Genomic DNA, 13,008 nt, shown 5'->3' with positions numbered 1-13,008 from the left:
TGATGCATATTAAATAAAATATAACTTGAGAATAACTTCTTCTAGAATGATCTCTAGTTCAAATAAAACTTGTTTTACAGAGATGGAAAATGATTTAAGAGACATGTCCAAGGCTGCTTAGCTACTTAGTGGCTTTTTCATCATACATATTGCATTGTAAGTCTTTATACAAACTTAACTCAGGCTCGGACAGATGTGACTACAACTGGCTTTCAATTTTAATGCCAACTAGCTCTATGAACTTATTTTTTTTAGCACTGATGGCCTACAAATTAAGGTATAAATTTAAACTGGTGAGCAAAGAGTAATACATTTTTTAACTAAATAATTAAAGATCTGTGACATGCAAAAATTACAACTATAAAAACATATTTATTTAATAAGGTTAAGATGTTTCTAAATATATAGAACAGTCATTTTTATTACCATGGCTCGATGAGTCTTCTCTGAAAAAGCAAGTGAGGAAATAGTATATTTGACACCTGCATCTTTCATTCCAGAGACCACTTAAAACTAAACCATTTAAAATAGTAAGGAAAGTACTTTTATTCTATTCATTTGTTTTGCCACTATTAAATTAAAACCATTTAGTTAAGATACACATTTTTTCTCCCTTGAAAAGGATTGATTTTCATCTAGAATATAGCAATAATCAAAAAGCATTGACCAAGAATAAAAACATTTCTTTAGGGACTTCCCATTGTGGCTCAGTGGATTAAGAACCTATTATCCATGAGAATTCAATCCCTGGCCTCTCTCAGTGGGTTACGGCATAGGTCGTGGATGTGGCTGGGATCTCACATTACTGTGGTGTAGGGCTCAGTTGCAGCTCCAGTTCAACTCCTGGCCTGGGAACTTCCATATGCTGCAGGTGCGGCTCTAAAAAGAGGAAAAAAAAAAAAAAAAGAATATTTCTTTAATCTAGGATGGATAGTTATGATCCAAAGACTCATGGCAAGCAGTTTTCATTGGTTTAGTATAATTTTATTCATTAAAGAAATATTTGGAGTTCCCATCATGGCTCAGTGGTTAATCAATCCGACTAGGAACCATGAGGTTGCAGGTTCAATCCCAGCCTCTCTCAGTGGGTTAAGGATCTGGTGTTGCCACGAACTGTGGTGTAGGTTGCAGATGCGGCTTGGATCCTGTGTTGCTGTGGCTCTGGCGTAGGCCAGTGGCTACAGATCCAACTAGACCCCTAGCCTGGGAACCTCCATATGCCATGGGTACAGCCCTAGAAAAGAAAAAAAAAAAAAAAAAAAGAAAGAAACATTTTTAATAATTTTAAGATAATTTCAGAAAATTTCAGAAAATCTGTGAAGAAGCTCATTTAATAGTATATTTGTAATAAAGTTTAGATCCAACACATTCTTGCCTAACACTCATGAGATAGAAAGTAAATTTCATGAGTCATTGAAATAACTGAATTCAAACATATCATTAGATTCCACCCAAGCCATGATTCTTATTTCTCTCTACTCTTCAACCTGTCCTTTACTCAACACAGTTCACTGTGTTCCTAGGAATATCAGTAACCTGTGAGAAGTTACCATGTACTTCTTTCAGAAAAATACTCAATCTCAGCTGGAGAAATGCTTATTACTAAAAAAGCACTGCAAATTTTCATGTATATCCTCTTTAATAATTTTTTGTCAAGCATTTTGGTGAATGACTATCTTACAAAAGTTGAACGCTGGACAATGTCAATGTTGAATCTCTATAAGGCCTGTGAATTAAATCTCCTAAAATAAAAATTTACACCTGGATATTATCATTAAACAAGGAACAGAAGAAACTAAAACCCTGCAGTTTCTAGTTAAAAATGCCTTTTTGTTTGCCAATTTCTGCTTTTCATTTAATTGTCCTGCTATTACACCGTACCTCACAGGCTTCCTTTCTCGAAGCAAGTCTTCTAGACTCTGCTCACAGTGCTCAGCCACCACCACCAATCTCTCTGAGTAAAAAAAAAAAAAAAAGCAAATCCACTTTATTTAATACAATCTTTTAATAAGAAAATAATATACTCCACTAAAGATATTAACATATAGTACAAATGATTAAATGATATTTTAAAAGAGCTTTTCAAAGTCTATATTAACTATGTAACAAGCAAACATATAGAATAACAAAATTAACATGTAATAATGCAATACATTAAATAACAATTTCTTTTAATCTTGTGTTATCCTCTAGAATTTCTCCCATGTATATCAGGAAAAACAGGTGGAAAGGTTTACCTTTGGAAAAAAAAATGATTCTTCTTCTGACAAACTAGGAGAAGGAAAAGCTTGGATGAAGATATAAATTTTGAAGTGAAGGGGAAATTGGGAGCTAGGAACAAACTGTCTTGACAGTCTGGTTCAAACGCAAGGTCTTTGAAACTGAGTTCAGAAACTTGAGAAAAGGAGAAATCACAACTACAAAATAGAATAGAAAATCAACTTTGGATTGTTTATAAATCATGCTGAGATTAGTAATAACATGAAAGTGTTAGTAGGCACAATCTATATTATGACATAATTTTTATTTTCCAACAGATCAACTGTCTAAGAATATGACAGCACAGTTTTGAAGGGCAGTCTATACATTTTTTTTAAATATAATTATCAGTTATCTCTAGTAACTAATACATTAGCAAATCACCAAACTTTTTTCCTTTTTAGATTAAAGAATGTAAGAGGAGCAAGAAAAAAGTACAACTGGGTTGACAAGCGGCTGGGGATTTGCTAAGGTTATTTCAGGAGAGATCAAGTTTTTAAAAAAATTGGGGTTCTATGAATATCTACGTAAAATGAGTTCTAAGATAAGGTAGAAGGTTAACACAAAATACAGATGGCAGACTAAGACACAATAAAGAAGTAAATGTAGAAAGAGACTGGAAATAGTGATAACTGTGAAGAGATCTGGTGAAAATGAAAAGTGGAAAAGGTACAAACATGAAAGAAGAATTTCAGAGCAGGAGATCCAGAAAAGGAATGACCCTTAGTAAGGACTGGTCCAAGATACATTCTTGCCTGATGGAAGCAGAGATAAAGGACACTGGTATATAGGCAATCATGTGAAGTGTGAGGACAGGATATTGTACGGGTCACATCTTGGAAGCTGATACTGGTGGTGGCGTTATATAGAATGATACGAAACACAAAAACTAAAACCACTTTAAATGAAAGCTATAACTTTCAGATTAAAACAAACAAACAAACAAAAACCTTTAAGTGATCCAAACAGGAATTAAAAAAAAAATTGAAACAACATTAAGGGGAGGGGGGGAGAATTAGAAAACCACGCAATAAAAGGTCTACTTCTTCAATTCAATAAAGAAGAGCATGCAAAGTTGAATTCCAAGCAATTTAGTATCACAGTGAATTTCCAGGAGGAAAAAGCAAATAGTATTGTCAAAAATCAAAATGGGAAGCTGCATTCCATTGCTTTTCATCACCACATTTTGTCAGTTTTCCTTACACCTATTCAGTTACATTTCCTCAATCTACCCTTAGACTAGTACCTCTTCTATCCAAATTTAAATGCTTCTCATTCCTCTACCTTTGATTCTGGGTCTTCAGACTTATTACTCCCAGAACTTTCTTCTGAACTGCAGGCTTTTATAGCCAATTTCATACTTTCATATAAAAGTCACCTTAAACTCAACAGAACTCAAACTGAATTTATAGTTTGTTCCTGAAGCCTATTTCCTTCAGTGCTTTCAGTAAATGGAACCACTACCTTGCTAGCTGCTCCAGCTACAAACTTAGGAGTAACCTCCCTTTCTTAAAATTCAAACAAAAAAAGCCCTGCTATTTCTATCTCCCAAATGTTTCCAGAATCTATAAAGTTTGCTTCATCTGCCACAATCTGGATCCAAGCCAACATCATCTCTTACTAGATTACTGTAACAATCTCTCAACTGATCATCTCATACTAATTCTTATTCATTTCCAACGTACGTTCATACTAAAATCTAAGTGATAAAATAATAATTGATAAATCAGAATATATAACTCCCTGTGTAGTTTTACTTTTTGTTATTTTGTTTGTCATTCACTAACTTCCAGGTACACTGGTCTTCTGCACATGGATTTCCATTGCCTAAAATGATTTCCCCATTCCTCCTCTCAGTTAACTCCTATCATGTTAAAAGCACAGACTGTTGTATCTGGGCTCAATTCCCAGGTTTAATTATGTGACTTTGAGGTTTGCTAGCCTGTCTATGCCATACTCTCCTCTTCTGTAAAATGAGGGGGAAATAGCACATATCTCACATAGCTGCAATGAGGCTGAAATGAGTTAATACATAGTAAGGACCTAGCAAAGTGCCTGCCACATAACAAGTACTATCCAAGTGTTAGCTATTATGAGTATTCATTAGTTAAATGTGAATTCCTGAAGGAATACCTTCCTGGTCTCCCCAAATGAATTTGCTCCTTCTATAACATAATCTACTCTACATTGTACTTTTCGTTTGTAATACTGATTTCAACTCCAAGGATTTGCATATGTTTTTATTTATCTTTGTTCCCCACCAGATTATACATTTCATGATGGCAGAAAGAATGCTGGTCTTGTTCAAAATGTATCACCAGTGTCTAGAATGATACCTCAAACACATAAGCACATAATTTAAAAATACCTGTTAAATGAATTAACTTGACCAAAGGCACACTGTGGCCATGAAAAATGAATGAGTTTCATACAGTGGTAATCATTATCTAAATAGAAATCTGTCCTGTGTAGAAAAGTATGTTGTTAACTAGGCAAAATAATGCCACAATAGCACTGATTTAAATATAAAACGAAACAGTCAGAATACGTTAAAATGTTTCTACACCATTAATTAATAATTTTAAATTAGATATTCATAAGTCTCCATATCTAAGAGAGATTTTCAAAGTGTTTTGCATCAGCCTAAAATATTTTAGGCTCAAAGCGATTTAGAAAAAAAAAAATCAGTCTTCTTCAGGAAACGCCTTTAAAATATTACAAAACAGTTTGCCAAAGCTTCAGGATCCTATGGAACTTTGAAGTATTACTTTAATACAGCAGAACCATAATCCTTGGCAGAATATCTAAGATTCTCCCAGGCGTAATGGAGTGTATACCAAAACAACATTTCCTATGTGAACCAGTTTTTTCAAAAAAAAAAAAAAAATCATTAGAAAGTATTCATCATGAAACTCTGGACAACTGTTTGAAAATAACTTCTGTTTGCTATAAAAACAGTATAGCTTCATGAAATAAAATATGACAAAAATATTTGGGAATGATAATGTGCCAAATTTAAGTCAAACAATGTAGTGGCACTATTTATAAAAAACAAATGCGACACCAAGATGAACTTTAAAAGCGTAGAACATACAAGAACCACGAAATAATCTTTCTTCTAACAAATATTGGATGAATGTCAAGTATCACTGGAGAGTACATACAGTCTGAACTGTATGTTTTAAGTTAATTTTAAGATATGGACGAAAATTCAGTATTAAGCAATAGATAGATAATAAAGTAGCTGAATAAGGAAAACTAAAGGCAAGAATTAAAGAAAACTTGTTTAACTTAGAGAAAGAGGTAATTCATGAATGTGTTAGGATGACATAAAAGGTTATCAGAAAATAGTTACTGCATCATTCTTTTGTTATTCACAGAAAAAACTGAGACTAACTCATTACTTTCTATACAGTTATTTATTCATTTTTGTCTTTTCGCCTTTTCTAGGGCCATTCCTGTGGCATATGGAGGTTCCCAGGCTAGGGGTCTAATTGGAGCTGTAGCTACTGGCCTACACCACAGCCACAACAACTTGGGACCTGAGCCATGTCTGCAACCTACACCACAGCTCACGGCAATGCTGGATCCTCAACCCACTGAGCAAGGCCAGGGATTGAATCTGCAACCTTATGGTTCCTAGTCGGATCTGTTAACCACTGAGCCATGATGGGAATTCCAGCTCATCACTTTTTAAATATAATTGCTAAATAAATATTTATAGTTTTAAACTGATAAAGAAAAATTCTGTGCTTAAAAACAGTATTGTTACTACGTCACTGTGATGGTTAGGTCAGTTTTATGAATCAACAGGGCTAGGCTATAATCTCCTGTTATTCAGACAACTGGGTGCATTCGGGAAAATATGGCCATAGACAATCTCCAGTTATTCAAACACTAATCTGGGTGTTATTGTTAAGGCATTAAATAAATGATCAAAATCTATGATTAGTTTACTTTAGATAAGGAAGATTATCCTAGATAATCTGAGTGATCATGATTTAATCAGTTGTAAAGGCCTTAAGAGCAGAATTAAGTCTTCTTTTGGACTGTGACATTAGCTGTTGTCTAAAACTTCAGCTTGAAGACTGGATAGCCACATGTAAAAGAATGAAATTAGAACACTCCCTAACACCATACACAAAAATAAACTCCAAATGAATTAAAGACCTAGATATAAGACCAGACACTATAAAGCTGTTAGAGGAAAACATAGGCCAAACACTCTCTGACATAAACGACAGCAACATCTTCTCAGATCCACCTCTTAGAGTATTGACAATAAAAACAAAAATAAACAAATGGAACCTAATCAAACTTCAAAGTTTCTGCACAGCAAAGGAAACACCAAACAAAATGAAAAGACAACCCACAGAGTGGGAGAAAATCTTTGCAAATGCACCAATTACAAGGGATTAATCTCCAAAATTTATGAACACCTTCTGCAGCTCCATACCAAAAAAACAATCAAACCCATCAAAAAATGGGCAGAAGATCTAAACAGACAATTCTCCAGAGAAGATATACAGATGGCCAAAAAAACACATGAAAAGATGTTCAACATCACTCATCATTAGAGAAATGCAAATCAAAACCACCTTACACTGGCCAGAATGGCCATCATCAAAAAGTCTATAAACAATAAGTGCTGGAGAGGGCGTAGAGAAAAAGGAACCCTATTAGACTCTTGGTGGGATTATAAATTGGTGCAACCACTGTGGAAAACAGTATGGAGATTCCTCAGAAAACTAAACATAGAACTACCATTTGATCCAACAATCCCACTCCTGGGCATCTATCCAGAGAAAACCTTGACTCGACAAGACACATGTACTCTGATGTTCATTGCAGCACTGTTTCAATAACCAAGACATGGAAACACCCTAAATGTCCATTGACAGAGGAGTGGATCAAGAAGATATGGTACATACACACAATAGAATATTACTCAACCATTAAAAGGAATGAAATACCGGCATTTTTAGCAACATGGATGGACCTAGAAATTATCATGCTAAGTGAAGTCAGTCATACAATGAGACACCAACATCAAATGCTTTCACTGACATGTGGAATCTGAAAAAAGGACAGACTTAACTTCTTTGCAGAACAGATACTGACTCACAGACTTTGAAAAACTTATGGTTTCCAAAGGAGACAGTTTGGGGGTTAGGGGGGGATGCGCTGGGGTTGTGGATTGGAAATCCTATAAAACTGGATTGTGATGATCATTGTACAACTACAAATGTAATAAATTCATTGAGTAATAAAAAAATAAAAAAATAAAACTTCAGCTTGTCCTTCTCAATGACCTCTTGGATTTCAGATTTGCCTACTCAGCCCCCACAATCACATAACCCAACTCTAAGCAAATAATCTCTATTTATCTAGCTATCTACTAGTGGTTCTGTTTCTTTGATGGAACTCTCAAACTGATATAGCACTTAAGCTGAAATGCATATGCAGCTAGAGATACAGAATAAATTATTTTATATGTCCTTAACAATTCTATTATTCTCTACATATATTCTAAATCTATTAGGTAAAATAATTTTGGGAGTTTCCATCATGGCTCAGCAGTTAAGGATCCTGCCCAGTATCCACGAGGATGTGGGTTTGATCCTTGACCTTACTCAGTGGGTTAAGGATCTGAAATTTCCATGAGCTGTGGTGCAGGTCTCAGACGCGGTTCGGATTCTGTTTTGCTGTGGCTGTTGTGTAGGCCGGTAGCTACAACTCTGATTCAACCCCTACCCTGGGAACCTCCATATGCCATGGGTGTGGCTCTAAAAAGACAAAAGAAAAAAAAGAAAAAATAATAATTTTGTTCTTGACTCTCCTAGCAATAACCAAAAGACTTCTGAATAATCAGTTCTAAAAAAGGATGGAATGCATTACCATCTATAATCATTACTCTATTTCTAAATACTGCTGAAATTTTAAGTTCAAAAGAAAAAGATTAAATTTGTTAAGTATTTTCATGCTTTACTGCTGAAATTTTAAGTTCAAAAGAAAAAAATTAAATTTATTATTTTCATGCTTTATTATTTTTCTTTCAAAGATATTTTACTCAACTTCTCTTTTAATACATCAAGTTCTCAAATTCTAATGTGCACTAGACATGAGATCAAATAAAACACCCTGCTGAATTAGTAAGAAACTAACATCATCTTGAATCAGTCTTGAATGATCTATAGGAAACAGTGAAAACCTGACTTCTGAGCTAATCTAACATGTAAAAACATAATGTTACTAAAAGAGACCACATGCCACACGTTACTCCAAGTAATAAGGGGAGGTGTGGAGGTGGGGTCCTAACAATGACAAGATGTGAGATATCTGCATGGCAAGAACAGAATAAAGGGGGAAAGGAACCAAGACCAAAATTCTTTGAGGAGACAATTAAGTGGAGTCCAAACCAAAATCATGTGGTATTTCATCATTGAGAAGTGCGTGTTGTTCACTAAGGAGATGGTTAAATAGAATCTTTTCAAATATTTCCAACTAAATGCAACTGAAAAGACTGAGATGTTTTGGAACAAACAGACCTTCACATCAACACTATTCTAATTTAGTTATTTACCGCTTGTGCATTTCAGGACAATGAACATTGCCACTAATAAAATAATAGTAATAATAATAATAATAATAATAATAATAATAATAAAATTAGATTTCCTTTCAATAATCACTGGTATTTTTGTTCTTGCCACTTGAACTATAAATGTATGAACTTTCTATACATTTTTGACCTATGTTGCCCTAGAAGAGAGGACCGTTCAGATCCAGAAGAAGGGCAAGTGGAGGGAACAGAGTTACCAGCAATACGGTGGCTGGACCTTAACGGACTTCCCAGATTATTAAACTGGCTTCAATATTCACACAGTTTAACAGATATGAGAGGATGAGTTCCTATCTTAAATTGATAACTAAAAAAAAAATTCCCAGGCAAAGCTGGCAGTAATGTTCCCCAAAGGGATTATGTCATAAGGGTTTTGCTAGTTCAGTGTTAACATGGGCTCATTTAGGTAGAGAGATGAAAAGAAGGAGCTCAAGAAATATCTAGAACATTTAATCCATGAAAAGAAGAAAGTGATCCTCCAAATAGACTTCCAGACACAATGGAAAGAAACAAAGGGCACTTCAGGACACAAGAACAGAGAAATCCTAAAAACTGAGTAAAAGAGAGGAGACAAGATGGTGGAGTAGAAGACCTTGAGTTCATCTCCTCTTGTGAAAACACTAAAATCACAGCTAACTTCTAAACAACTATTAACAAAAAAGACTGGAACTTACCAAAAAAGATAATCTACACTTAAGACAAAGAAGAAGCCATACGAAATGGTAGGAGGGACCCTTTTGGGATATAACCAAATCTCATACCTGCCAAGAGGGTGATGCACAAACTGGAAAACAATTATATCGCAGAAGTTCTCTCATACAACTGAGAGTTCTGAGCCTCATGTCAGTCTCCCCAGCCTGGGGGACTGGCATTGGGAGGAGCCCTCAAAGCATTTGAAGCTTTGAAGGCCGGGGGGTGGGGGGGGGGCTTGACTTCAGGAGCTCCACAGGACTGAGGGAAACAGAAACTCCACTTTTAAAGGCACACACAAGGTTTCATATGCACTGAGACCAAGCACAAAGCAGTGACTCAAGATGGTACTGAACCAGACCTACCTGTGGGTCTTAAAGTGTCTACTTGGAAGGCAGGGGTTGGCTATGATTCACTGTGGGGGCAAGGACACTGGTAGCAGAGGTACCAGAGAATATTCATCAGCATGAGCTCAACCAGAAGTCATCATTTTAGATCCAAGACCTGGCCCTACCAAACAGCCTACAGGCTCCAGTGATGAGATACCTCAGACCAAACAACCAACAGGGTGGGAACATAGTCAGGCTGCCTAAGGTAGTCCTGAGCCCAGAGCAATCTCTAAACACATCCTTTGATGCAACTCTGCCCATCATAGGGACAAGACCCAGCTCCACCCACCAGGGGGCAGGCACCAGTCCCCCCAACCAGGAAACCTGCACAAGATCAACCTCACCAACCATGGGGCAAACACCAGAAGCAAGAGGGACTACAATCCTGCAGACTATGGAACAGAGAATACAAACACAGGAAGTTAGACAAAAGGAAATGGAGATGACGGAGAAATATATTCCAGATGAAGAAACAGATAAAACCCTTGAAGAACAACTAAGTGAAGGGGAGACAGGCAACTTACCTGAAAAAGAATTCAGAGTAATGACAGAAAAGATCTCAGAAAAAGGAATGGAGGCACAGACTGAGATGATAAAAGAAATGTTTAACAAAGAGAAGATTTGAAGAACAAACAGATGAACAATACAATAACTAAAATGAAAAGTATACTAGAAGGAATCAGTAACAAGCAAACTATATAAGGCAGAAGAACAAGTAAGTAGCTGAAAGACAGACTGGTAGAAATCACTGACTTAGAAAAGAATAAAAAAAAATGAAAAGAAATGCAGACCGTCTCAGAGACCCCTAGGACAACATAAAATGCATCAACATTTGCATTACTGGGTTACCATAAGGAGAAGAGAGAAAGGGCCAGAGAAAATATTTGAAGAGATAACAGCCAAAAACTTCCCTAACATGGGAAAAACAATGCTCACTCAGGTCCAGGAAGCTCAGAGAATCTCATAGAGAATAATCTCAAGAAAGTACAGGCTGAGACACACACTATTCAAATTGGCAAAAATTAAATACGAAGAAAAAATATCAAAAGCAACAAGTGAAAAGCAACAAATAACATACAAGGGAATCCCCATAAGGCTATCAGCTGATTTTTCAGCAGAAATTCTGCAGGCTGGAAGGAGTAGCACAATTTATTTAAAGTGAGAAAAGGGAAAAGACTATAACCAATAATACTCTACCAAGCAAAGTTCTTGTTCAGACTCCATGGAGAAATCAAAAGCTTTACAGACAAGTAAAAATTAAGAGAATTGAGCACCACCATTAGATTTACCACAAATGCTAAAGGGACTTTTCTAGGTAGAAAAGAAAAGGCCATAAATACAAACAAGAAAAATACAAATGGGAAAGTACACTGGTAAAGGCAAACATATAGTAAAGGTAGGAAATCAACATACAAAGATGATAAAACCAGCAATCATGAGAAGAGGAGAATACAAATGCAGGATATTGAAAATGAATTTGGAATTAAGAGATCAGCAGCTTAAAACAATCTTATATGTATACAGATTGCTATGTCAAAACCTGATTATAATAGCAAACCAAAAATCTACAACAGACACACACACATAAAAGAAAAAGAGTCCAAACACAACAATAAAGATAGTCATCAAATTACAGGAGAAAAGGATAAAAGAGTAAAGGAAGAAACACAACCTACAAAAACAAATCTAAATCAATGAACAAAATGGCAATAAGTACATATATAGAGATAATTATCTTGAATATAAATGGATTAAATGACCAACCAAAAGAAGTAGGCTGGCTGAATAGATACAAAAACAAGGCATATACATATACAGTCTTGTAGACCCACTTCAGATCAAGAGACACATACAGACCAAAAGTGGGGGGTGAAAAGAAGGTATGTTATGCAAAAGGAAATCAAAAGAAGACTGGAGTAGCAATTCTCATATTATACAAAATAGACTTAAAATAAAGACTGCTACAAGAGACAAAGAAGGACACTACATAATGATCAAGAGATCAATCCAAGAAGAAGATATAGCAATTGTAAATATATATGCACGCAAGACAGGAGCACCTCAATATATAAAGCAAATGTTAATAGCTGTAAAAGGAGAAACTGACCGTAACATAATAATAGTAGGGGACTTTTAACACCCCACTTACATCAATTAATAGGTCATCCAAACAGACAATTAACAAGGAAACATAGGCCTTAAATGACACATGAGATCCAATGGACTTGATATTTATAGAACATTCCATCTGAAAGCAGCAAAATACACATTCTTCTCAAGTGCACATGAAACATTCTCCTGGACAGATTATATGCTTGGCAATACAGCAAGCCTCGGTACATTTAAGAAAAGTGAAATCATGCCAAGCATCTTTTTGACTGCAAAGTTACGAGATTAGAAATCAACTACAAGGAAAAAAACTTAAAAAAACACAAATATGTGAAGGCTAAACAAGTAATGTATCACTGAAGAAATTAAAGAGAAAATTAAAAAATACCTAGAGACAAAAGAAAATGAAAACATGACAATCTAAAACCTATGGGATCCAGCGAAAGCAGTTCTAAGAGGAAACAGCAATACAATCTCACCTCAGACAACAAGAAAAATCTCAAATAAACAACTTAACCTTTTGCCTAAAGCAACTAGAGAAAGAAGAACAAGCCAAATCCAAGGTTATAAGAAGGAAAGAAATCATAAAGGTCAGAGTAGAAATAAATGAAATAGAGATGAATAAAATAGAAAAGATCAATGAAACTAAAAGCTGGTTCTTTGAAAAGATCAACAAAACTGATAAATCCTTAGCCAGATTCATCAAGAAAAAAAGAGAGAAGGTTCATATTAATAAAATTAGAAATGAAAAGGGAGAAATTACAACTGGCACCACAGAAATAGAAAGGATCATAAGACTACTACAAGAAAATATATCAAATAAAATGGACAACTTAGAAGTGAACAAATTTTTAGAAAGGTACAACTGTACCAAGACTGAACCAAGAAGAAATACAAAATATGAACAGACCAATCACAAGTACTAAAATTGAAAGAGTG

General features: G+C 35.3%; 1 protein-coding gene across 4 annotated transcripts in view; it reads right to left on the bottom strand.

Annotated features, from left to right (window-relative positions):
* Window positions 1-13,008, bottom strand: part of TBCK (TBC1 domain containing kinase) — a 226,236-nt gene that overhangs the window by 201,699 nt on the left and 11,529 nt on the right. For all 4 annotated transcript variants that reach the window (XM_021101700.1, XM_021101699.1, XM_021101698.1 and 1 more), the window contains exon 3: window positions 1,882-1,954. In XM_021101700.1, coding sequence (XP_020957359.1) covers window positions 1,882-1,954 — 73 coding nt within the window. The remainder of the gene's footprint in view (window positions 1-1,881; window positions 1,955-13,008) is intronic.

Source organism: Sus scrofa, chromosome 8 (assembly GCF_000003025.6).
Source record: "Sus scrofa isolate TJ Tabasco breed Duroc chromosome 8, Sscrofa11.1, whole genome shotgun sequence".
NCBI lineage: Eukaryota > Metazoa > Chordata > Mammalia > Artiodactyla > Suidae > Sus > Sus scrofa.
This window is presented reverse-complemented; position numbering and strand designations above follow the sequence as displayed.